This window comes from Crotalus tigris, unplaced genomic scaffold, assembly GCF_016545835.1.
Source record: "Crotalus tigris isolate CLP2741 ecotype Arizona unplaced genomic scaffold, ASM1654583v1 scf7180000018691.1937549, whole genome shotgun sequence".
Taxonomy (NCBI): domain Eukaryota; kingdom Metazoa; phylum Chordata; class Lepidosauria; order Squamata; family Viperidae; genus Crotalus; species Crotalus tigris.
This window is the reverse complement of record NW_024097150.1, coordinates 1,564,598-1,591,179: the sequence shown is the minus strand read 5'-3', so window position 1 is coordinate 1,591,179 and position 26,582 is coordinate 1,564,598. Positions and strand designations below refer to the sequence as shown.

The 26,582-nt window shown below is 38.6% G+C and overlaps 1 protein-coding gene across 1 annotated transcript in view; it reads right to left on the bottom strand.

Moving 5' to 3' along the window:
- FRK (fyn related Src family tyrosine kinase) overlaps positions 1 to 26,582 on the bottom strand; it is a 59,450-nt gene that overhangs the window by 11,911 nt on the left and 20,957 nt on the right. The window contains exons 2-5 of the mRNA XM_039355520.1: positions 18,276 to 18,397; positions 13,215 to 13,378; positions 8,441 to 8,609; positions 2,716 to 2,874 (exon numbers count right to left, since the gene is read on the bottom strand). Of these exons, the coding sequence (XP_039211454.1) occupies positions 2,716 to 2,874; positions 8,441 to 8,609; positions 13,215 to 13,378; positions 18,276 to 18,397 (614 nt within the window). The remainder of the gene's footprint in view (positions 1 to 2,715; positions 2,875 to 8,440; positions 8,610 to 13,214; positions 13,379 to 18,275; positions 18,398 to 26,582) is intronic.

Sequence of the window (26,582 nt, the reverse complement as noted above, 5' to 3'; positions counted from 1 at the left end):
AAAGAAAGGCAATGCCAAAGAATGTTCAAACTATCGCACCATTGCACTCATTTCACATGCTAGTAAAGTTATGCTTAAAATCCTACAAGCTAGACTCCAGCAGTATGTGGATCGAGAACTACCAGAAGTACAGGCAGGATTTCGAAGAGGCAGAGGAACTAGAGATCAAATTGCCAACATACGTTGGATCATGGAGAAAGCTAGGGAGTTCCAGAAAAACATCTACTTCTGCTTCATTGACTATGCAAAAGCCTTTGATTGTGTGGATCACAACAAATTGTGGCAAGTCTTAAAGAGATGGGAGTACCAGACCATCTCATTTGTCTCTTGAGAAACCTATATGTGGGTCAAGAAGCAACAGTGAGAACCGAACACGGAACCACTGATTGGTTCAAAATTGGAAAAGGAGTCCGGCAAGGCTGTATACTGTCGCCCTGCCTATTTAACTTATATGCAGAGCACATCATGAGAAAGGCAGGGCTAGATGAATCAAAAGTTGGAATTAAGATTGCCGGGAGAAATATCAACAACCTAAGATATGCAGATGATACCACTCTGATGGCAGAAAGTGAAGAGGAACTAAAGAGCCTCTTGATGCGGGTGAAGAAGGAGAGTGCAAAAGTTGGCTTGAAACTCAACATTAAGAAAACCAAAATCATGGCATCCGGCCCTCTCAATTCCTGGCAAATAGATGGGGAAGAAATGGAGGTAGTGACAGATTTTATTTTTCTGGGCTCAAAGATCACCTCAGATGGGGACTGCAGCCAAGAAATTAAAAGACGCTTGCTCCTGGGGAGGAAAGCTATGGCAAATCTAGACAGCATACTAAAAAGCAGAGACATCACCCTGCCAACAAAAGTGCGTATAGTCCAGGCCATGGTTTTCCCAGTTGCAATGTATGGCTGTGAAAGTTGGACCATAAGAAAGGCTGAGCGCCAAAGAATTGAGGCCTTTGAACTATGGTGCTGGAGAAGACTCCTGCGAGTCCCTTGGACTGCAAGGCGTTCAAACCGGTCAGTCCTAGAAGAGATCAACCCTGACTTCAGAGGCCAGATCCTGAAGTTGAAACTCAAAACTTTGGAACCTAATGAGAAGGAAGGACTCACTGGAAGGAAAGAAGAGCCTAATGCTGGGAAAGATTGAGGGCAATAGAAGAAGGGGACGACAGAGAATGAGATGGCTGGATGGAGTCACTGAAGCAGTAGGTGTGAATTTAAATGGACTCCAGAAGATGGTAGAGGACAGGAAGACCTGGAGGAACATTGTCCATGGGGTCGCGATGGGTCGGACACGACTTCGCAATTAACAACAACAACATAAAGACTAGAACTGGCAAGGAAGAAACAAGAAGCTTGAGACTCGTCGTGGCTGTTCTGTAAACATTACCCCTCTACAGCCAAGCCAGGGTAAGAAATAGAATACAATCTCTTTCCAAAAAGCACACACACACAAATTCTGGCTTTAAACCTCAAAGAGGTGGTTCATATGACTATGTGTGTGTATGTGTGTGCATATGTAATACTTCCCCTGGGGAGAGAGCCAGTTTGGTGTAGTGGTTAAGACACTAGGCTGGAAACTAGGAGACTGTGAGTTTTAGTACTGTCTAGGCCCAAATCCATTTGGATGAGCTTTGGCCAGTTACTTTCTCTCAGCTTTAGGAGGAAGAAAAGGGAAAACAACTTCTAGTATCTTGTGAAGAAAACTGCAGGAACATGTCCAGATAGTTGCCAGAACTCAACACTGAGTAAAAGACACAAATGTCTGTCTGTCTGTCTGTCTATCATTCTGAAATGATACATCAGGTGAGGAAGAATTCAAGAACACAATATGGTCCAGAAAAGCCTGGGTCAAGGCCTTTTCTCAGTTTTCTGGATAACTTTGAAGCACCCACATTCATACAATGAGGATCTAAAGGAAAGATTGCTGCGAGGATGGTCTGTTCTTTAATATAGTTCTAATATACTATACGATCTTGACTTGTTATCAGAAATAGAGACAAACAGATATGCATCTGCATAAAAATAAAATGCAAAGTTGCATCTTTTCTCTAGAAATCCTTTCCCATAAATGTTTAAGTTTACACAACATTTTTCAGTCTTTCCGTGTCCGTACATCCACGTAATAGAAAGAAAAAGAAAGATATCTTCTTCAGGTTGTCACAGGAATGTCGCTGCGATATGTATACACAAAGAGGACAGTTTTTACTATTTGGAAATAACAATGACCTATTTTTGTTTGTTTGGGAGAGCGTTTTGTGAAGTCTCTGAGTAGCTATGAAGGCTCTAATAGAAGGTCCACATACCTTCCCCAAAGCTTTGAGAGGGAAGTGGACAGATCATTCCAAAATTTCCACTAAATTAGAATGTTAAATGAGACTGAAGGGGCAGAAGGAACAACCGCACTGACTATTTCATTTCACTTTGTTAAGATTAAATCTAAATTAAATCTACTTTAGCTTTTTTCTGCCCCATCATTTCTTAGTATATATTCCCAGCATGCCATTCAAAGTGTAAGTTGTTTGGGACACACACACACACACACACACACCCTATGTCAATCCCTGCCAGTCATTATTGGCTTCATATCCACATTAGATTGATCTGCTCATCTCTCCTACTCTCCCCTCCCTCCCTCCCTTTTTTTTTTTTTAATACCAGTGTGTTTGCTTTACTGCAGACTGCCACACTCTATCTAAATGAAATGTTTCCTACTCACTTTGGAGATATTCTAGCAGACTCCCATGTCTCATCAGCTCTGTAACAATATAAATTGGATCCTGTAAAGTGCAAACAGCATAGAGCTGTATAAGCTTAGGGTGTCTCAAATTCTTCATTATCTGTGCCTCCCTGAGGAAGTCTTTTGGATCCATTGAACCTGAAATGAGAACAGCAGTGAAAGAAAATTAGTGTGTGTTATTAAGGGCTATTCTGGTTTTGCCCCACAGTCTTGTGGAAATAACCAGGGATATTGTCTGCCTCCTTGCTAATCAGCACAGACAGCAATGCAAATCCTCCCCTACATAATTCAGATATGGAATTTATGAAATTGAAATAGCAAAGGAGAACACATTACTTTTTGCCCCCCAAAAATTGATTCTAAAAACAAATTCAGCAACAATAGCAATTGTAGTTTTGGTTTTCCAACTTCCCTCAATCCTCACATAAATACTATTGGTTATTACCAAAGATGAAATCGCAGCAGCGTTATTGGTTTCACCGTTCATCTGAATCCTCAGAATGGAAGCATAATCAGAAAATGTGCAGTAATTTTCAACATCTTCGCTATCTGAATTCAACTTCTAGCCACAGATTTAATCCATAACAAAGATCTCCTTACCATCTTCAAGATATATTGTTATAGCTCATTGTATCTTGGAATTATTGTATTACAAGTGACAAAATTAGTGGATCAGAGGAATGCTGTGGATATAATTTACTTGTTCTTCAGTAAGGCATTTGATAAAGTAGATCACAACCTACTACTTGATAAGATAGAAAAATGTGGGTTAGACAGCATCACCACCAGATGGATCCGTAGCTGGCTGACAGGCCGTACTCAGCATGTGGTCCTCAATGGAACTGCATCTACATGGAGGTAAGTGTGTAGTGGGGTGCCCCAAGGCTCTGTTCTGGGCCCAGTGCTCTTCAACGTCTTCATCAACAATTTGGACAAGGGGATAGATGGGGAAATCATCAAATTTGCAGACAACACCAAGCTGGCAGAAATAGACAACCCTCCAGAAGACAGGCTTAGGATATAGGAGAATCTGGACAGACTTGAACACTGGGCACTATCTAACAAAATGAAATTCAATGGTGAAAAAAGTAAGGTTCTACATTTAGGCAAGAAAAACCAAATGTACAGGTATAGTATAGGGGGTACCTTGCTCAATAGTAGTAACTGTGAGAGGGACCTCGGAGTCCTAGTGGACAATCACTTAAATATGAGCCAGCAGTGTGTTGCAGCTGCCAAAAAGGCCAACACAGTGTTGGGCTGCATTAACAGAGATATAGAATCAAAATCACGTGAATATTAATACCACTTTACAATGCCTTGGTAAGGCCACACTTGGAATACTGCATCCAGTTTTGGTCACCACGATGTAAAAAAGATGTTGAGACTCTAGAAAGAGTACAGAGAAGAGCAACAAAGATGATTAGGGGACTGGAGGCTAAAGCATATAAGGAAAGGCTGCTGGAATTGGATATGTCTAGTTTAACAAAGGGAAGGACGAGGGAGGACATGATAGCAGTATTCCAATATCTCAGGGGCTGCCACAAAGAAGAGGGAGTCAAGCTATTCTCCAAGGCGCCTGAATGCAGGACAAGAAGCAATGGATGGAAACTAATCAAAGAGAGAAGCTAAGAGAATAAGAAGAAACTTCCTGACAGTTAGAACAATTAACCAGTGGAACAACCTGCCTCCAGAAGTGGTGAATGCTCCAACACTGGAAGTTTTTAAGAAGAGACTGGACAGCTATTTGTCTGAAATGGTATAGGGTTTCCTGCCTGAGCAGGGGGTTGGACTAGATGACCTCCAAAGTCCGTTCCAACTTTATTATTATTATTACTTGTGGACTTCAATTCCCAGAATTCCTCAGCCAGCATGCCTGGCTGAGGAATTCTGGGAGTTGAAGTCCACAAGTCATAAAAGGGCCAACTTTGAAAACTTTGATACATGTTATAATAAATAAGTATTGCAAGTTTTGGTATCAAGAAATGAAATACAGTAAATCCATGCCAGGGAAAAATCAGATTTCATGACAATTTAGACAAGTAATCTAGATTAGTGTTGTGTTGAGTTTTTTTTTCTGCCTGTGTGTTGTCAATATAATCCATTTAAGTGAAGATGAAATTCCTTTGTTATTATTGTTGTGAACCTAGGTGAGTTGGAACCACATATGAATAGATCCATTGTCTTCCATCATTATCACAATCTGAAGGTGATTCCATGAAGCCAAAAGTATCAATTGATGACAATATCCATTTCAATTTGCTCAAATTCTTATTTTATTCACTTTGAATTCTTTATGACTCAATTGCAAACACTTGCCCCCAAAATAGTAACAATTCACATGCAGATTTGTTTGTATTTTTGGGAATTGTTTTCTAATATATACATATTCCAAATATTTGTATTTTTTGCAAATAATAGACCTTTATGGGTTTTTTTAATAAATCTTTTTAGACTATTTTCCATATCTGGAGCATCTCTATGTCTTGGATTTTAGATTCCATCTAGCTGGGAACTCTGAAGTTCTAACATTTTTTGGGCTACGAAAGTGAGGAAAGTTATCCTATAGGTTCAGTTGGGACAAAAACAATAAATAAATATATAAATAGAATATGTTTGGCTATTCTAGTGGAAAGATTTATTTAATTACTATAATCTTCTCCAGGCCATTTACCATGGAAAATCAGTGTTTTAGTCACTTACTGCATAGTCTTCTCATCTCATATGTGAACCTCACATACTTTTAAAATGCATGAAGAAGACTATTGAGAATTTTATGGGAAATTTTATATGGAACCTTAGAAAAGATATGGGCAATGTATGGCTTTCTGGCATTGTTGGACTTCAAATCCCAGCATTCCTCACTATTGGCCTTGCTGGCAAGAACAGAAGGGATTTGAGTTCAGCAAAACTAGAGGGCTGTTTTTAGTCTTCTTCTGTATTAGAGCCAAACTAAGCTTTACAGAGGTGTGTAATTTCCCCTGTAGTCCTCTTAAAGTATTATTGCATGAGCAAATGTAATATGGATTTTTTTTAGATTGGCTCCTTAAACCCCTATGCTTAGAGATATTATATTTAAATTTTAAAGCAATACGTGGCATACTAAGGTTGAAATCTATTCTATCCTATCAGGCATTCTTATCAAATAATGACTAGATCACTGCCAGAAACTTGCTACTCTTCTTTCCTTTATTATCCCTCCCTTCCTTTTAAAAAGCATCAGAAAAATGCATCAGTGTAATAATGTAATATCTAAGGTCAAACCTAGTATTGGAATGCATTAAAATGTAAAATACTTAAAACATATAATGAGCTAGTAGACTTACAAATGCAGTTGGCATGGTTTTCAAAAAAATAATAATAATACTTCAATGCTGATATAGTAATTAAAGACCTCACAAGTGCTTTATGGGACCACTTTGTTCCTATGAAGATTGGTGCCAGTTTAATTAGGCCTGGGGTGTGTGTGTTTGTGTGTGTATGTGTGTGGTTAATTGAAGGCCTTTCTAGATATAAAAGCTGCAGTTTAATCATTTTTCCTTTTAATAGAACATTGGCAGGATCAAAGATCAATTTTAAGCAAATGGAGAAAATGGCTCAAATGAATGGGTTTATCATGTGAAAATTTTCAAATGCATAGCATTAAATAATCCTAGATGTTATTATCCCTGTGTTCTTTTTTAAATAAATAGTTCAGTTGCTCTCTATGTTACAATAATTCTCTGTCCTACAATAATTATTTAACTGTGCCTGTAAAATAGTACAAGTATTTTGTTGGTTAATATAAGAGTTTTTTTAAAAAAAAATCAGATCAAAACCTATTCATGATATCCATTGCTTGAACAAATACGACTCTCACATTCAAACTCACTATTCACTATATAGTGTTACAAGATTTTTAATTGAACATTCCCAGAATCCATCTGAATTTTTTAAAGGGTTTTTCTTTCTGCCTTCCATGTTGACAAAAAGAATTTGTCACTAAATCCCATGGCCAATATTTCAGTCCTAACATTATTTGATTCAAAGTAACATCATGCTTCTAATTCCATTTGGCATTACTGAGAGAATTTAGGATTAATAGGAACCAAAATCCCTACTGGTATTTCAGTGAAATAAATCTAGGTTTGCTTTTACCAAATTGTTATGGGAAAGTTCGCTCTAAGCAATCCTTCTTTTCTCTGCTGTTATTTCTGTGGAAAGATAAGCTATTCTCCAAAGCACCTGAAGGCAGGACAAGAAGCAACGGATGGAAACTAACCAAAGAGAGAAGCAACCTAGAACTAAGGAGAAATTTCCTGACAGTTAGAACAATGAATCAGTAGAACAACCTCCCTCCAGAAGCTGTAAATGCTCCAACACTGGAAGTTTTTAAGATAACAAAGCCTTGGGGATAAGGAACCTTAAGGGCTAGGGAAGGACAGGTAGAAAGTGGACTATATACTTTTCTGACTTATGTCCATCAAATGCCTTGGTCTGAATTAGAAAAAAGGGGTATAATATAAAATGCCAACCAAAAGTCTTGCTATCTTAAGAGAAACTGAAAGTTTTGCTTGGCATCATTTACCTGACACATTTCTCCTTGGTAGGAAATGAAGCAAAATGCCCAGGAGAATACTTATAACCGCTTGTACTATAAAACACCTGTATAGTACAGCTAAGATTTATTTATTCATTCATTCATCTAATTTATGTGGCTGCCTATTTATCCAAGGAACTCGGGGTAATGAACAAAATAAAGAGAATTTCATTAAAAGAGAAAACTAAAAATTAAAATTGCATCAAAGTTCAATAGAAACATGAAACCACTAGACTCATCAATCTATGCCAGTGGTCCTGTGCTAATATTTTTATCCCAAAGGCTGTGGAAAAAATCTAGTCTTCACATCCTTGAAAAGCCAACACAGCCCATATTTCTTTAATTTCAATAATTAAAACATCCCCAGATAATACCAACTTTATTTTTAAATTATTGCTGTTTCTTTTTATTTTAAGAGACGTGAATGCCTTAATTTGGTGAAAAATCCACTTGCAAATATAAAGTAGCCTAAAAGAACGTCCACAGAGCTATCAATTTTACCTTCTAAAACAGTGTTTCTCAACCTTGACAATTTTAAGGCATGTGGACTTCAACTCCCAGAATTCCACAGCCAGCATTGCTGGCTGTGGAATTCTGGGAGTTGAAGTCCACATGCCTTAAAATTGTCAAGGTTGAGAAACACTGTTCTAAAACTTGTGAGTGTGCCATCCTCACTTCAGCACTGCCATCCTCATAATTTTCAGTGCTTCTATCAGCTAACTGGAACCAGAGCTTTCCTCAACCCCTTAATGGCATAGCACAAAAATTAGCATCCACCCAGCACCCTGCTCACCCCTATTCTTTGCCTTGACATCGTTGTTTGTACAGCAGAAGAAAGAAAACACCACATGTTTTTCTCTGTTTCAAAAACCTGTTGAAATGGTGTTAAAGCACCAGAGTACTTGGATTTCACCAGAGAGAGGAGAGAGATGTAGAGCCGGAATGCTGTCTGAGTTTTCACCATTGCGAAAAAATGACCAACCTATAGGTAAGAATTAAAACTGCAAAATGATCTTTGCAGCATCAACACTAGAACTGAATTGGATGTTTAAAGGGTTTAGCTGCAGATGTTGACCACATCAGGATTGTACGATTTGTCTAAGAAAATTGCAGAAGTGTTCAACATACCTGGTTTTAATGTTTTAACTGCCACTGGTGTTCTGTTATTCCATAATCCTTCCCAGACCTCACCAAATTGCCCAGAACCCAATCTTTTTAAAAGTTGTAGAGAATTTCGATCAATCTCCCAGTGATCTACAGTTTGGTATGATAAATCATATGGTGTTGGGACTTCTGTCTGGATGGAAATAAAAAAAAACATACATAAACATCCATTTTTGCTTTGCCTAAGAATGCCAAAATGGCAAACTTCATAGATTTTTATTAATAGTCAGTCCTCTAAACGAAAAGCTTTGGACAGCAAATAAAGCCGTGCTTTTAACAAAAAGATGTCTATTCTTCCAATGACTACCAAGTACTTTCTCTTGTAAAGATAGCATGTTGCCTTGCCTTTACTAAAGCAGCATGAAACAGTTGCTTTGAGCACTAACTTCCAGCAGGAAATGCTATATTCTTATTGTCACATTCTCATTTTATGATTTTTATTTTAAAGCCAGAAAACATTATTGGAATGTTTTCAAATTCAAAAATATCTAGGATGAGCCATGTGTGTTGGGATGCTTCCAGACAGATGGCTCCTAACATCCTCCTTTTTTTTTCCCTCACACACTCCAGTTTTACTGGTGAGATGTTCCATATTTATTTCCATAACAGAATTGTTTTCCTATCAAGAAACAAATGGAAATGATGGAGAAACAGAGATGGTTCCAGATAGAGGATCATGTCTGAATCCTCTGTAAAATTTGGAACAGGAAGATGACCTGACTGGATGACTTGAATTTATCCAAAGGCGTTATTGGCACCTTTCACAATATGGGACTAGCAGGTGAGAGATGAGTATTCATTGTTTATGGCAGAAGATTATATTGGGTTCTTCAATTGCTATGACAACACTGAAGTCATCATGTCATCATTCATTCATTCCTGAACTTCTGGAGTCCTCTCAGGGTTTCCTTCACCCACTGGCATTGACACTGGGGTGGAGATGCAGCAAGATTCCTGCACAGTCTAAAGATTTTTTATTATTATTAAGCCTTAAAGTATGTGTGAAAATAGTGCAATTGCCATTTCCTTTGAAACTTGGTCAAGATAATCAATACTTGGTATAGAAACCAATGATCTCCAGGAAAAAAAAATCAGACCTATCTCCAATCCACAGAGTATGAAGTCTGAATTAATTATTTCTACTTAATAAATCATGGAGAAAAATCTATCTCTGTGGTTGCTACCAGTTGAAAACGACTTGATGGCAGATAATCAATCAAACAATTAATCACTTGATAAAACCCTGATATTTCTCAACTGATTTTCCTCCTTTCTGAAGACTAATTAAAAGTTGGGAAAGCAATGAAGACAAACTTTCCAGACTGTTTTTTTATATATATATATATAAAAGGTACTTACCTATGCTTCCACACATAACTTTTAAGTGCTAGCATTTTATTCGACACACACACAGAACATTAGTAGTTGTACTTTTTTTGCATTTGCAGGAAGAATGAAGACAAATGTATCAAATTCAGAGATGGCCACAAGGCCATTATGGGGGGGGGGGGAAGTTTTATGGAGAAAGTTTGAAGAAACTAGAACTGTCTAGCATGAAGAAAAGATTGCTAAGAAGATATGAAGAATTAAACACTGGAAGAGTTTATCTCTGGATATGCATTCAGCTGTTACCAACTGATTTTATACACCTCGAGGCTGCCTTGGGATGCAGTTAAAAATAAGGAAGAAAATGCTGCTTTAATGCTGGTAAGCTAAGGAAGATTTTAAGCATGATTTGTGGGCTGAGGATAAGGATGAGATGAACGTCATAAGAACACAACAGAAAAAAAAAGGTATCTTCAGAACATGTTTCTGCCATACTTAGGTGTACATGGGGACACAAATCCAACTGTTTTTTTTAATCTAACAAAAGTAAGGCAATTGAAATCGAACCAGTCTTACCATACTAAAATTGGATGTCAATGATTGTCCATCCAATCGAGAATAGAACTTGGCACTATAAAACAGATTGCACTCTTTTTCAATCACCATCTGCATTGCACAGAGATGTTCTTGGATTTATCATTCACTAGAGGTGCAGGGGAGCTCTGCACTTCAGTCACTTTTCATCACTTATTACTAATGCTGATCATGTTATTCCAGAGACATAAGTAATCCTCTGGTAATTATTTCTACTTTGATCATTACCTGCCTTGCTTATTGCATTGTGCTTATTGCATTGTGCTTATGGAAAAGCACATTATGCACTGAAAATGGTTTAGAATTCCCACTTATTCTGTAGCCAGAGTCCACTCAATGCAATTATGGTGTGACACTTCCACTAATCCATCTCTTAGATCAATTCAGAACTGGTCCTAAACTTTACATCCCTAAACAATTTGCATCATGTTACCTTTTGAGGTCAGACTGAAGGAATCCCTCTTTCACTCTTTAGCCTTGTTATCATTCATGTGGGCCTTCACAAAGCAAGCAGTGCTATATATCACTTCTGTGAAATATCCCCCTCAAATAGGCTTGCTTGATACCTACATTATGGTATTTCCAACAGTTCCTTTTTGTGCTTTATTTTTCCAGGCTACACACTGGCTATTATGTGCACCTTGTTGCTGGCTTCACCTTAATTTAATCACAGGCTATTTTATTCATAAAATGATAGATGACCTTCATCAACATGTTGATGACCTTCAACATGACCTTCCCCTGAATATAATACAAGATATTATATTCAGGGGAAAAAAATAATAGAGCACACTTACAAGATGAGAAATTCATGGCTATATCAGAGGAGACATGAGTGCTGTCAGAGTCCCTCAAATATATTTGCCTTTCATTCTTCCCTTTCTCCCTTCCTTGCTTTTGCCTATGTATTTTTGGGGCTTGCCATACTGTTGGAGGAAGGTTCCTGCATGGAGAATATTATCTGCTTCATTCTGCTCTGGGTGAGATGCCGTCCCTCTGGGTGAGAGGAATGCAAACTGAAAACATCTGCCTTATCTCCAGAGAACAGAGCGTGGGACCATTGGGAAACGAAACCAAGAGAGACCTTGAGAAGAGCGCTAAATTTCCAGCTTCTCATAATACGGTAGCACCTATGGATTGGCTGGATTTCAACTGGACAGTTGACTCGGGGGGGAGGAGTGATGCATCGCTTTTTTGATGTGATCCGTTACACGCCAAATCTCAGATCATGCTTTGCTCTCTTGCCATCACTAACTCTCAGTAAAAGTTTCCTTTTGAGAGAATGCCTGTTTCAAGAGTTCTGCTTTCTTGGGAGATCTAGTTGAGGCAGGTCCTTACAGGTGCGGTCACTAACAACCAACTGTCTAGAGTGTGAGATAGTTCTAAAACACAATTCTAGGGTGCTTCAAGAAGACGTACTGTGTCAAAGACACATGAAATTCTGCCCTGGTAAAATTACTAGAGTACAGGATGTGATTCTGAGTACCACATTTCCAAAAGAATATTGAAAGTGAGAAGGTGGAGACAACAAATGTGATACAGTCCCACCCTAGAAGGGTAGATTAACTGAAGGGCTGAAAAAAAAAAATGGGTATTCAGCCTGGAGAAAGGGAGACAAAAATAAGTGTTTGGTTGTATAAAAAGGTCTTACAGGGAAGCATGTGAAGAACTATTTTTCATTGCCAGAGAAACTAGGACTGCAAGTTTCAGCTACTTAGATTTCTTCCTTAATTAAACATAAGGAGGAACTTACTGATTATGAATCTATACAACAGCGGAATAGTCTGCTAACAAAGGTTATGGGTTTTCCATCTCTGGAGAGTTTTAGGAAGATGTCCAGAAAACATGAATTAATAACTTAAGTTCTCTGGACAATTACAGGTAGGTCAAAACACAATGTATTTAATTAATCTGATAAATAATAAAAAAGGGGAAGAGGCATGGCAAGAATAATATGGGCTTTGAATATCCTGTACTGCATAATGTCTGGGTGTGTTTTGAATACAACATCTCTCAACTTGGGCAGATTTATATTTTAATGTAAATTTAATTTATATCTACATCCAAGTGTTAAACTCTGAGCACTATAGAACAATACGTAAAAAAAAAAGTGCATCTTAGGAGAAATGTATGTAAAAGGGCAGATTTGCTTTTACCAAAATAAATATCAAAAGTGGATGCAGAAATAGGATGTAAAAAACAAAACATATTTGCTTATGCATTGTGCAATTCTGCACAAAATGCAGAGAATTAATCTTCACACTGTCTACATTTCATAACATCTTATTCCAAAAGAGTAAATGTGAATACATTCACATCCTGATGCAATTGCTTTTGAAATGATCTTTAATGTTGAAAAAGATTCAGAGATTTAACGAATAGATTATTTTTGTTCAAGTGTTTCTTTTAGTATCTCAAAGATTAAAATATCCCTAGATGGAGGCAGGAGAAAGCCAGCAAGCTTTAAAGTATATTTAAGTACTGTCTCTATAACCCTGATTAGATCTGTGGTTTCTCTTTTTAGGCACCAGTTAGAGACAGAAAGAGTTATGAGCTTAGTGATTTCATCTCAATATAAGTTTATACTGTGAGTTCATAAATCACACAGTGACATGCGTCTTTTCCACCTCAATTGCACATTTATTTGCCCAAAATGATACGATGTTGAAATGCCTAAGGAATGGAATGATACAGTTAACTGCATTTCTTAGAGCAATGATCACAGCATGTAGGGGAGTCATACCTGTATTATCTCAATAATCAAATACTAATCTCTATATTTTTAGGGGGAGAGGAGAAACATTCAGACTTACTGTACCTTAATGCAAGGCCTCCCAAGCCTTACACACAGCCCGTCGCTGGATTTACTGTAGTGCTTGACAAAAGCACTCAAAGTGTGAAATGTTGCCCTCCGTGCCACAAAAAAACTACCATGGTCCATCTGTCTGATTCGGTAGTGCTTCACGGTTGCTCCATCCCGAACTAAGAAAATAAAAGGATACAAAAATACCATGTCTTGTTTTTCCAACGCCTACAAAGAAATCAGAAAAGGCTATTCTGTAGTTCTTTTCCACAATGACTTATGAAAACTGAATCCTTCATGGAGCTTCTACATCAGCGGTTCTCAACCTGTGGGTTGCGACCCCTTTGGGGGTCAAATGACCCTTTCATAGGGGTCGCCTAAGAACATTGGAAAACACATATTTCCAATGGTCTTAGGAACCTGTCTCGCTTTCAACTGCCCCTAAAATTCTTCATTCAGGCAGGCTTCCAGAGTTCAGCCGGCAGGATACAGGTAACCCTTCCCCCTGTCCTGCTGCCTCCCACAGCACCGTGCCACTCCACGTCCCATGCCTCAAGCTTCCATGGCACAGAACCGCTGGCATGGTCACCAATGGCCGCTGACGCGCTCCCCACCGCCAGCGACTATGCAAGCCCTTGCTCCAGCCGAAGAAGCGGGTGGCTGGGAGGCCGCCACGGTGCTGATCTGCGCCCGTCAGCTGGCGACCCCCTGAATATGCGCTTGTCAGCTGGGAGGTCTGGCAATGGAGCCGGCTGGCATGGAGGGCGATGGGGAGGTGGTGGCTCGGCGGGCGGGTTCCCACCTGCCCATAAATGTCAGGCCCACAGGGCTCAACACCGAGTCGATGGTCCAACATAACTTTCCTCCTCAGATGAGAAAAAAGGAATCTCTCCCGCCCGTGTCCCTTTCCCCCCCTCAAGCGACAACAGGAGGTTGCAGAAAACTAAGTCAGCTGGTGCAGGAAGCCCTGGAATGGCCAGTCCAGGGCACCTGGTTGCAGTGCTGGATGTCTTTTGCTCCTCCTAGAAGCCAGTGGCAAGAGAAAGAAGTCATTCAAACTTCAAGCTAGCTACTGGACGCCTATTTGCACTTCTTCTTCCTCTTCTTCTTCTTCTTCTTCTTCTTCTTCTTCTTCTTCTTCTTCTTCTTCTTCTTCTTCTTCTTCTTCTTCTTCTTCTTCTTCTTCTTCTTCTTCTTTCTTCTTCTTCTTCTTCTTCTTCTTTTGAGTACTTGTCTGCCAACCCACCCCATCTGTAAAAGTAAAAGTCTTCCACCCAAGCATAACTTTTAAGGATTTTAAGGGTCTTTGAGAGGAAGAAAGGGAGAGAGAAATAGAGAGAGGGAGAGAAAGAGGGAAAGAGAAATAGAGAGAGGGAGAGAGAGAAAGAGAGAGGGAGAGAAAGAGAGAGTGACGGAGAGAGAGAAAGAGAAAGAGGGAGAAAGGGAGATAGAAAGAAAGGGAGACATAGGGTTAGAAAGAGAAGGAGAGGGAGAGAAAGAGGGAGAGAGAAAGAAAGGGAGGGAGGGAGGGAGAGGAGAAATAAAGGGAGAGAGAGAGGGAGAGAAAGAGGGAGAGAGAGAGGGAGAGACATAAAGAGGGAGAGAGAAAGAAAGGGAGAGGGAGGGAGGGAGAGAGGGAGAGAGAAAGAGAGGGAGAGAGAAAGAAAGGGAGAGAGAAAGAAAGGAAGAGAGAGAGAAAGAGAGGGAGAGAAGGAGACAGAAAGAGGGAGACAGAGAGAGGGAGAGAGAAAGAAAGAGGGAGAGAGAGATTAAATTAGTAACATGGTTGTTAAGTGAATCTGATTTCCCCCATTAACGTTGCTTGTCAGAAGTTTGCAAAACTTGACCCTGGAACAATGTGACCATCATAAATATGAATCAGTTGCATCGAAATGTAAATCACATGACCCTGGGGATGCTGCAATGGTCATAAGTGTGAAAATAGTCATAAGTCACTTTTTTCAGTGCTGTTGTAACTTTGAACAATTACTAAGCAAACTGTTGTAAGTCAAGGACTACCTGTACTTTATCACTTTTTTCCATTTGTACCAATGAAAATACATCCTGCATATCAGATATTTACATTACGATTCATAACAGTAGCAAAATTACAGTTATGAAGTAGCAACGAAAATAATTTTACATGAGGAACTGTATTAAAGGGTCACGGCATTAGGAAGGTTGAGAACCACTGAATCTACATGATCATTCCTGAACTCTCTGTGGCAAACATGGATCTCTTATAATTTGCAGGCTGCCCAGGTTCTCCCGTCAGCCACCAGGCCCACCCCAAAAATTGTACCTTTGGCATTCAGCTATGTAGTACCTTTCCTCAGAATACAGGTAGTCCTCGACTTACGACAGTTCATTTAGCGACCATTCAAAGTTACAATGGCACTGAAAAAAGTGACCAATGACCATGTTTTACACTTACGACCATTGCATCTCTGTGGTCATGTGATCAAAATTCAGATGCTCGGCAACTGGTTCATATTTATGATGATTGCAGTGTCCTGGGATCATGTGATCACCTTCTGACAAAGCAAAATCAATGGGGAAGCCAGATTCACTTAACAATCGTGTTACTGACTTAACCATTTCAGTGATTCACTTAACAACTGTGGCAAGAAAAGTCGTAAAATGGGGCAAAACTCACTTAACAAATGTTTCACTTAATCACAAAAATGTTGGGCTCAATTGTGGTCATAAGTTGAGGACTACCTGTATTGGCAGTGTTACACTGGAGTTTAATAGCTCTAATACTCTAAATCTAAGTAGCCAGATAGAAAAGCCAGAAAGGCCAGGTATATAGTAACAGATATAGCTAAATAAAGTAAATAAGTAGAAATATATTTATCTTTTAAAAAGTCCATAAAAGTTGGTGAAAGCATTAAAATTAAAATTGCACTGTTCTTTCCTCTGGCACACAATGCTGAGTTGTTCTATTTAATTATGCTATTCCTCTATGGGTTTTTCTTATATACATTGTTTCAAGTTGGTCATTAACCAAAATAAAGTATCACTCACTGCATTACTGTTCCTTGGCCCTCTCAAAAGATTCAAAAGAAAGAAGCCAAATGTGGTATCATGACACAGAGAAAAAGAAGAGATCGATAGCATGTTTCTACGTATAAATAATTTTATTCATATAGGATATTACTCACAGGTAAAAATATAAATGTATCAATTGCTGCACATCATCTTTCCAATTTTCACTGACCAATGTGAAGAACAGCAGCCCTGTTTTTAACTCAGATTGGATGTATGACTGGTACTTTTAATATATGCAAGGTTTCATTAACAGTAATTCTACATTCATGGAATTCTTAACCCTGGTTTCTTTAAACTGATTATTTTATCAGGAAACATGCCTTAATTAACCCTACTGTAGGGTTACAGAAAAGCATTCAATTATAGTGTCTTTTATTGCATATCATACTTACATACACATCATGCTACTAGGATCAGGTTAAGCAATGTTGTACAAAGCACAGAAAAGGAGTAAGAAATAGTAAGCCAGAGAAATGAAAGAGATGGCATCAGAAAATAAAACAAAATATACATAAGCTGAGTGTTTATTGTTTATTATTTCTGTCCAAAGAGCCAGCTGAGGTATTGGTTAAGGCATTAGGCTAGAAACCAAGAATGTCAATGCTGCTAACATCGGATGTTTTTGCTTTGACCACAGATGAAGATGTAGCCATTTTCTTCTACTTTCGCTTTTAGAGTTAGATGATGCTGGGGAGGAGGGATGTGCATGAGAGTTCAGCTAGACATAATAATACTGAACCTAGCGTGAGAATCAAGGTTGTTGAAATATTGGCAGGCTGGAGAGCTGGAGGGAAAGCCCACACTTTAAACTAATTGGGGGATGTGATTTATGACTATTAATTGGAGGACGGAATTGTGCTTTGATACTATGTGCTCAAGGGGGAGGAATTCAGTTTTTGGCTTCGATTATGTTAGTGCCGATGTTATGCTTCTTGAATAACCTTGAAGTTCTTTGAAGAGTTTCATCTGTCGGAACCATGACATTAAGCTAAAATTCTACTCCCATGAAGCCAGCTGGGTGATTTGGGCCAGTCATTCTTTCTCAGCCCTAGGAAGCAGGTAAGGGCAAACCTCTTCCCAAAAAAACTTGTTAAAGAAAGCTGCCAAGAATTGTCCAGGGAATCTCCAAAGGTCAACACTGACTTGAAGGTATCCTAACTTTGCAAACCATCCCTGTTTCCACATGCTTTTTCTTTTTTTTCCTTTAAACTTGTTACTTCCATTGTTTGTCATTTTAGTGATACTATGCAAGATATTCTATACAAATTAAGATCTCTAATCCAGAGTCTGCCTTGCAAGTCAACATAAGGGATCTGCATCCTGTCAGAAAATATATGCAATGAACTAACATTGTTGTATGGGAATAATTTGCCATTGCCTTCTTCATAGATTTTTTAAAAAAACGTCATTATATCCTTCAGCAACAATTACATATAGATTAAAAAGTTCATGAGATGAATCATCTTATAAAGCTTCACTTGCAGAGGTGTCAAAAAAAATCAAGAGGGAAGTCTTGCTGGAATGGGAATATTTTCACCAAGAAAGTCCAGCTACAATATCTAGGCTGTAAACGTAAGAATGACCACTAGATGTCAGCAAATATAAACAACATTCTTAACCCTCTGCTGCCATATAATGGTTGTTTGGATTTTGGCAACCGAGATCTGGTATCCTTGTGGAAAGGAAAGCAAAAGGGTTGGGATAAGTGAAAGTAATAAAGTTTTCTATAATTTGGTTTCCCTGTCCCAAATGATTCAAAGAAAATCATAAAGTTCATAGATAACCTTTTTTTCTTTAAAAGCATCCAAAAGCACATTCCCTCTGCTAAAACCTAAGGAATAACAGAGTCTTCTCAAAAGTATTCATTCATAGACATTTGAATCTGTATGCATGTGTATTTCTAAACAACAAAACCACTCACCAAATGAAAAGTGCATGTGATCATCAACAGTTGCCAATTTATATAAACCAGACTAAGGAAAATTAATTTAACAACATTTCTATGATAGAAAAAGTGGAAGTTACCTGAAAGGGAAAATTCACCCTTTTGACTTTCACTCTCTCTGATTAGGAAGGCTCCTGTCTCATTCTCATGATAAAGGAGTTGTTTCTCAGCATCTGCTCGTTTCATAGCTCCAAAAAACCACCTAAAAGAGAAAGAAGTGGGTACAACTAATTAGTAATCAGAATTGGATTTACATGCATGTTAAAGCAAAGGACCAGTTCTGAACAAATCATTTATCTATTAAGACTAATCTTTGCCATTATTGCAAACTAATCTTAATAGTAATGATACAAACAGAAGGTCCTTCCTCATACAGGCTGGAATTAGCCCAAATGAATATGCATCAGCATTTTAGAGACATATCTGATCCCCATGTTTCTCAGCCCCAGCAAGTTTAAGATATGTGGACTTCAATTCCTAGAATTCCCCAGCCAGCCTTGACTTGTTGAAGTCCACACATCTTAATGTTGCTGAGGTTGAGTAAAACTGTGGAACGTTGTCTAATCCTGCGTGCGTCAGTGTCACATCAGCCATATACCAATTACTCTTCCCCAAAAATACAAATTAACTAATGAGTAAAAGGGGCTAGAAGTTGACACTCATACCCTAATGCACAGGTGTCAAACTGCCGGGCCCACAGGCCAGATGAAATCATAGTGAAAACGTGCCCACCCCAATGGCAAAAAAGTCACCATACTTCAGGACATGTCACCTGACCTTGCAAGTTTGACACCCCTGCCCTAATGTCATGCAAGATCCTTGATCTCATTTCAAACACTCTTGCAAGGTATCTTATTCAGGACCTTTAAAAAAAAGTCTTTTCTTTCATAGTATTTTGGACATTTTTTGAAACATTTTCTGGGGTCAGGATATTGTAAAAAAAAAAAAAAGGCCTACTGAGCTTTTGCTTTAATAATCCCTGTTGTTCTGCTGTTTCCCCAGTTTATGGATGCTGACTAAACTATAAGTAGGTTGGTAAAGAATCTCTTGGGCAGTAAATCACTCTAATAAAGCTGATAAAATGATCAATCCCTCTGTAGCTGCAAGAGATCATGAAAGCTAGTTATTTTGTTGGAAGATAACACAATGCTTTAAATTAAAATAAGGAATTAAAGGTGGAAAAGAAAACAACTCTGCATTATCTTAGCCTGGCTATAGAACAATGCATGCCTAAATAGAATTACTTTTAATTAAAAGAAATGAGTAGAAAGGATTACGAAAAGATTTTAAATTGTTTTAGGTTAAATATATTTAGCTTTGTGCAAGTTTTTTTAAATGAGTTTTCTCACCGAGCTATGTTAAAATTTAACAGTATGATCGCTTTTCTTCACAAAGAAACATTGGGATTTCAAAAGCTATCTAACTTTTGTAATTTTGTAAAGTACAGTTTTCTTTGCTATGTTAAATAACAATCCAATGAAACAGCACAGTATTTTGATATACTTCGCAACCAGCAACAACAACTATAGTATTCTCATTTTTTTTATTATTTTTAAAGCTGCAATGAATGGGAAATATACCAGTGAAAATTAAAGAGACTGGGGGGAGGGGAGGGTTGATCAGAAGGAAAAAAATGATGGACCAAATTATGGCTTTTGCTTATTGAAAGGGAATGATGGGTAAGATGGAGCAATTAAGGGAGGGAAGAGGATAAAGAAATTATGATTTATTGTTTCAGCTGTTAATGAAGATGGTGTCAGTTTTGAGAAAAATTGATCCAATTCACAAGCAGCAACCAAACAGATTACCAAAATATTTTGGCAAGTCACCAGGAATAATGGGGTCTGCGTGTGAGATATTGCTTCATAAAAAATAATTAGACTCCTAATGAGTCTCTGCTGTTGGATTCTAGTTTCTAGTCTCTCGAGATGGAGAGACAGACAATTTTATTTTTGTGGTATCTTGGCTTGTTCTTTTGTCCTCTGCTACAGTTTTACCTCTCTTCTGACCTCCTTAAAAATAAACTCTTTCTGTGCTGATCTTTTCTCTTTTCCATTTTTCATAGGGCTATTGCTTGGGGAACTTTTTAATTCTTTTAGACACTTTCCATGTGTTTTAATAATGATCTCAGAAGACTGAATTTTTCATTGGATTTTTTCATGGAACATTAATTTTAATACATTTTAAATTGGCTTTCCTTATTGTGTGGTTCTGGTTTAATGGTCACTTTCCATAAGTTTATCGAAAAAAATAAGAATGTTAAGTCTTCTCCTCAGTTAATAGGACATCAGAAGGAGGGGGGATTGAGAGTGGAAGGAGTTAGAGAGAGAGAAAAGAGAAACAGAAAACAAGTGTTCATAGCCATTTTTGGCTTTTTCTCATTTTATTTTAGTCCTGCCTATCTTAGGAACCCAATGTACTAACCATGACAGAATGAAGACCTGTCAAAAAAGTAATTGGTCACCCAGCCAAAAAAAAAAAAAGGACAACTAACTTTTTAAAAGATTGAAATATACTAGCTGGAACTAATCCAGTTTTACATATTCATTGCTTCCCTTATACACATCATTATAGAATTGTATCTATTATATATGCTTCTCTTTCAACACACACATACACACACACACACACACATTCACACACACATTTTTGATGTTCACTCATAGAACTGTATCTCCCCTGCTCGAATGTAGACAAAATATGTATAAAGAAGAAACAACTCCTCAGGACTTTGAGTTCCTGTACACTGAGTTTTTACGTTGTTTGCCTGACAAAGGAGGCATTTAGCCTCAAGAAGTAATAGAGGTATTCTATGATATGATATTGAATTTCTTCTACTGTTATAAGGTGGCTGGCTTTAGAATGGAAGAAGTCACTGAGAGACGTAGAGTAGGTACCATTGGTGTGCTTTGAATCTAACTCCAGGAAAATAGCAGCTGATTATTTTGATTGAAACTTGAGTCTGTAGGAGTTCAAGTATTGGAAAAACAGAGTTCCAAGTTCTAGTCCTCCCCCACAGATGCTCACAGAATGACTTTGGGCTAGTCAGTTTCTCTTAGCTAACCCATGTCATAGGCATACAGATGCAAGGGAAAATAGAAGTTGGGAATGTTTTGTATATTTCTTGAGGTCACGAACAAAAGAAAGGCAGAATATAAATCTAACACATAAACAAATCAGACAACCAAGAAAGCAGTGGACGGGAGTGAACAGAATCAAATTAAATCCAGACAAGACAGAGGTGATATTGGCAGGGCTTTTTTTGTCATAGAACACCCAGAACGGAGTTCTGGCATCTTTTTTGGATAGAACCTTGTAGGATAGGCAAGGCTGGTTGTATGACATGTGTGAGTTCCGGCACCTTTGAAAAAAAGCACTGGCTATTGGTAAAAAGAAAACTGACAAATTGGAATTGTAGTTCTATTTGACTTGTCTACTGTAGTGTGTTCTTAAGGAATGTTCAGAAACGTTAGCTGGTGTAAAACCAACTGAAGATGCCAAATGGTGAGTGATACAGAGAAGATTTTATTCTATTGCTGAAAAAGTTGCACTGGTTGCCAATTGTTTTCCAGACTTTTTTTTCAAGAGGGAGTGTTTGTTTTCTACTTACCAGCCTAAACGTTCTGTGATCTAGTAGTTTGTCTGAGGAACTAACTATCTGGCTATGAACTAGTCTGGATGTTAACATGAGCAGGACAGTCCCTTAATATATAGTCTCACTTTCTCAAGCTTTCAAACTATACTTTTTTTCCCTTTTAATGAAGAAGTCCAGAATTTCCTCATAAGCTAGGTAAACATAGCGTAAACATTATGATTTGAGGGAATTAATACCATGCTTGCTGAAAACAATCTATGTTTTGCCTAAATAATCACCAGGGCAGGTCAGTTGCCTTCGTTGAGAAGAACAGAAGACTGTTGAAAACAAACAGCTAGGCAGGAGGTACAAATGGCCGTAGACTTCATTGCTGATAAGCGTGGATGCTTTTGAAGATAAGCTGAGCTTTAGCAGATGTTTGCCTTCTGAGTGGCAATCTATTTTGTAATACCTAAAACATCACTTTCTTTCTCTCCTTCCTTTTTTTATTGTGCAGCAGCTACTCCTTCCCCTTACCACAAAACTTCTAATTCCTTCCTCTTGATTTCTTCTTGTTGTTCACTACTTGTGTAATATATTTTCATGCTTTTGTTCATTGGGTATGCTTGGTATATGCAGATGATGATAAGTTCACTTTATAAATTGAGTTCATACAGTATTTTGCAGGCAACTCATTTTAATCAGTTAGGAATTCATAGTATTAATTTTCTTTGGAGTATGATTTCCTTCCAGTGTGTAACGATATATGTACATGAATGCATAGACACACTCACATTTATTGGGTAGAATTATTTCCAGATGGAATTTGTAATGTTAGATTGACAAATTAGGAATACTGAGAATTGCAGATAACTTTTTCTATCTACTTTATAATTTTAAATGCAAGGTTGCTTTTCTCCATTGTTTTTTTAGTAAATTGTACTGTAATTGTTTATTATAAAGTTTTTTTGGTTAGCTCTGTTGAGTGTCTTCTGAAGAGGAAAGTGGGCTGATAATAATCTGATCAAATTAATAAATAGTTAATCAATAAAATTTCATATAGCCCTAGACAGACTGGGCTAAGCATGTCTGCAATCCAAGTCATGAGGTAATTCATGTTTCACAGATAGAAATAATGAGGTCAAAATGTTAATCCTATGAGTCAAACCATCCTGAGAGCAACCTATGAAAAAGTCAAAGGGGCATCAACAAATTTAGATTATAGCAGAAACATGAACCCAGACCTGATTCCAAGGTGAAACCCTTGCAATAACAATGATTTGTTTCTTTAATCAAGCTGTTGAGTGAGCACTGTTGCCAGGGAGAGATGAGGAATGAGGAAATAGTAAAGGATTAAATGAAGACAGAGGATCATTGGTTTCATCCTCAATGCGGTAAGCGGTTTCTAACAACTTCCCGTCATCGTATGATTTAAAGATACACTTTGTGGTGAACAAACTACAACACACCTTTTTGTTTTATTTATAATATTATAAAACTGACCTTTAGAAAGATGTATCATAATCTTGACAGGTTTTCAGCTTTAATTGTACTGGAGAAAGGACTGTTTAGAATTCTTTAGCTTAGAAAAAAGAAATCTTGGAGGAACACGACTGAGGTATACAAAATCAGGCAAGGTCAGGGAGAAGCTTTTCTCCTTCTCTCAAAACACTAAGACTTGAAGTCATCCAGTGAAGCTGGCTGAAAGGAGAAGCCCTTGTTCATATAACACATAGTTAGCCTATTGCATACATTTTCACGACAGCCACAAACCTGGATAATTGTAATAGCAGACTAGATATATTCAAGGGGAGTAGGTCTATCAAGAACAATTAGACTGTGTGGTCTTCTGATTGGAGGGAGCCTCTCTCTTAAAGGGAGGTTGCAGGAAAACTACAAAAGGAAAAGATGCCCTGCATGGAAGGATCCCAGAGACATCTGGTGGGCCACTGTGAGAAACAAAAGGCTGGACTATAAATGGACCTTGATTTGCTTACAGTACAACTCTTGTGTTCTCAGCACAGGCCAGCCTCATTCTACACAGTAACTGGAATAATATATAGCCAGATTATGCTGGTCTATGACCATAATACATATTTGATTTGACTTGATTTAGGATCAAAACAGAGAAGTTGGGTAACGAAACATCGGCAAGCATGCACCCATACTCAGAAAGCACCAAGAACTTCACAGTTCAATCTTGAGCTACAAATATTGTCCTCTATTGGTAGAAAAGTTTAAATAGTTGCAACCTAATAAAATGAATGGCAGAGCTATTCAGAAGATTGAAGGGACATCTGCATTTATACTGAACATTGTAAAGGTAACAGCAAAGTATGAAAGGAAAATCAGAACCAAACCATATATTTATAAGAGCCGTGGTGGTGCAGTGGTTAGAATCCAGTACTGCAGGCTGTTTCTGCTGATTGCCGGCTGCCAGCAGTTCAATTCTCACTGGCTCAGAGTTGACTCAGCCTTCAGTAAAATGAGGACCCAGATTGTTGGGGACAATATGCCGACATTTGTAAACCACTTAGAGAGGACTGTAAAGCACTGTGAAGCGGTATATAAGTCTAAGTGCTATTGCTATTGCATTTATTTTTAAGCAAGACAGAAATATGTTTCAAGAAGTGTGCCACCAAAGCATATTCTAGCTGAAAATAGTAAGATTATTTTGTTTTCATTATTCATAAAAGCAAAGAAAAGGGGATTCTTTTTAAATCTTTAAGATCAATTCAAAAATTATATAGTAACCAAGCTTTAAAAAATTTAGAAAGGAGGAAACCTTATCTCAGAACTCAACAGAACTATCTCTTTTTTCCAGCCAGTTACAGGTTGAAATAATGCTCAGTGTAAACATTTTCAGGTTAGGAAAGAACAGGCTGTAATTGTATTCTTCGTTTTCCTCTTTTCATCAGCTCTGTTAATATGTAAACACCACATGAATATTTCCCTCAATAAATCTTTGAATAAGAGTCCACCAAAGAACTGCATTCTTTTTAATGCTATGCTTTTTTCTTTTTTTAGCTGAATCCATTCTTCTGCTTCTTTCAGATACATATTTAACCAATTAATAGCCTGCACATGCAACTATTTTTTGCCTCCTAAATAGTCAGTGATGCCAAGTAAAATTAGATGAGGTTTTGGCATCCAGAAACTGACAGAAATAGGAACAGGAACATGGATATCTACAGCTCCAGCTGCTTTGTTAAAATAATTAAAACTATATGATATTGTAAACTCAGCCCGATTAGGGCATGTAACAATGCATAATGAAAAAGTCAGGGATTGCATCACGGTGGAATGACATTACTTTTGTAATGGCAGTTTGCCACTGTTCTCCCCAGGAGATTGCTGCATGGCAAACAGCCAATATTTTTTGTAGATAAATGCAGATAGTCTTTGTTGAACAACCACTCCTTCAGTGACTGTTCAAAGTGAGGATGGTGCTGAATGAGGAGGCCTTATGATGGAGCCTCGTAGTGGTGGCCATCACAATATCCACTGTTCTCATGATCATGATTCAAATGTTTGGCAACCGGCTCGCAATTGCGATGGTTGGAGCATTCCAGAGTCACACAATCACCATTTGCAACTTTCACTGCCAACTTCTGACAAGCAAAGACCATGAAGAAGACTGCAGAAGATCGCCAATAGCAATCATGTGATAGTGGTATATGTTCTCTGACTGTGGGATTCACCTAATGATGGCAACTGGGAGTACCATAACTGCCTTAAGTCAGTGCATTCATCTGACTTCATGCTTTACAGTCATGTTGCTTAGCAATAGAATTGCTAATCCAGTTAGCATTATGAAGCAAGGACTCCCTATACATAGAACAAAGAAGGAAAGTGTTGTGTCCTGAGCCTGCAAATGCAGGCTCAGGACGTTGCAATGGTCCCAGGCTTTGCAGAAGCTGCCTGGGACCAGACTGAGTGGCGCCAGCTTTGCGCGCATGCGCAAGGCACAAAAGGTGGCTAGAGGTTGTTCCTGTGACCTCCACTACTACTGCCAAGACTATCCAGGTGCTGAGAGGTATTTTTGCAGCTCATGGCCTTCCAGATGTTCTGGTTTCAGATAATGATCCTCAATTCACTTCTTCTGAGTTCCAGGCTTTTCTTCAGGCCAACTTGATCCGCCATGCAATTTTGGCTCCTTTCCACCCATCCACGAACGGGATGGCTGAGCATAAAGTGCACACCACCAAGGACGCCCTCAAGACTTACGGTGACTGGCATCACAGGTTAGCAGACTTTCTTCTTGCACATCGCACCACACCTTGCACAGCCACCAGGAAGAGCCCTGCTGAACTTTGCTGAGGTCACTGGCTCATCACTAAGCTGGACACACAGCACCCTGACTGGGTGGCGTCTCAGGTGTCGCATCCTCAGGCACCGAGGAGCCTGCAAGTGGGTGCTCCAGTTTGGACTCGGAACTACGGGCCTGGTCATCCCTGGGTACCAGCTGTGGTCTGCAAGGTCTCTGGACCTCTGTCCTATGAAGTGTCCTTGGAAGACGGCCGCGTTCTTCGGCGGCACATAGATCAGCTGCATATGAGGCTGGACTTACACCCTTCCGCTCCTGGCTCTGCACTGGGGGGGAGGAAGATTATAGAGTGCATTCTGAGGATCGATGTCAGCAGCCATTACTGGCCTCTGAGGAGGTCATTGATCCCCCATCTCAAGGTTCCGCAAGTGCTCCGAACAGGAAGTCATGGGGCAGAGGGTTACTCCATACATCCGTACGTACTCCAGTCAGGCAGTCACACCCGGGGCATCCACATTACTCACCAATAACTAGTAACACTCCAGA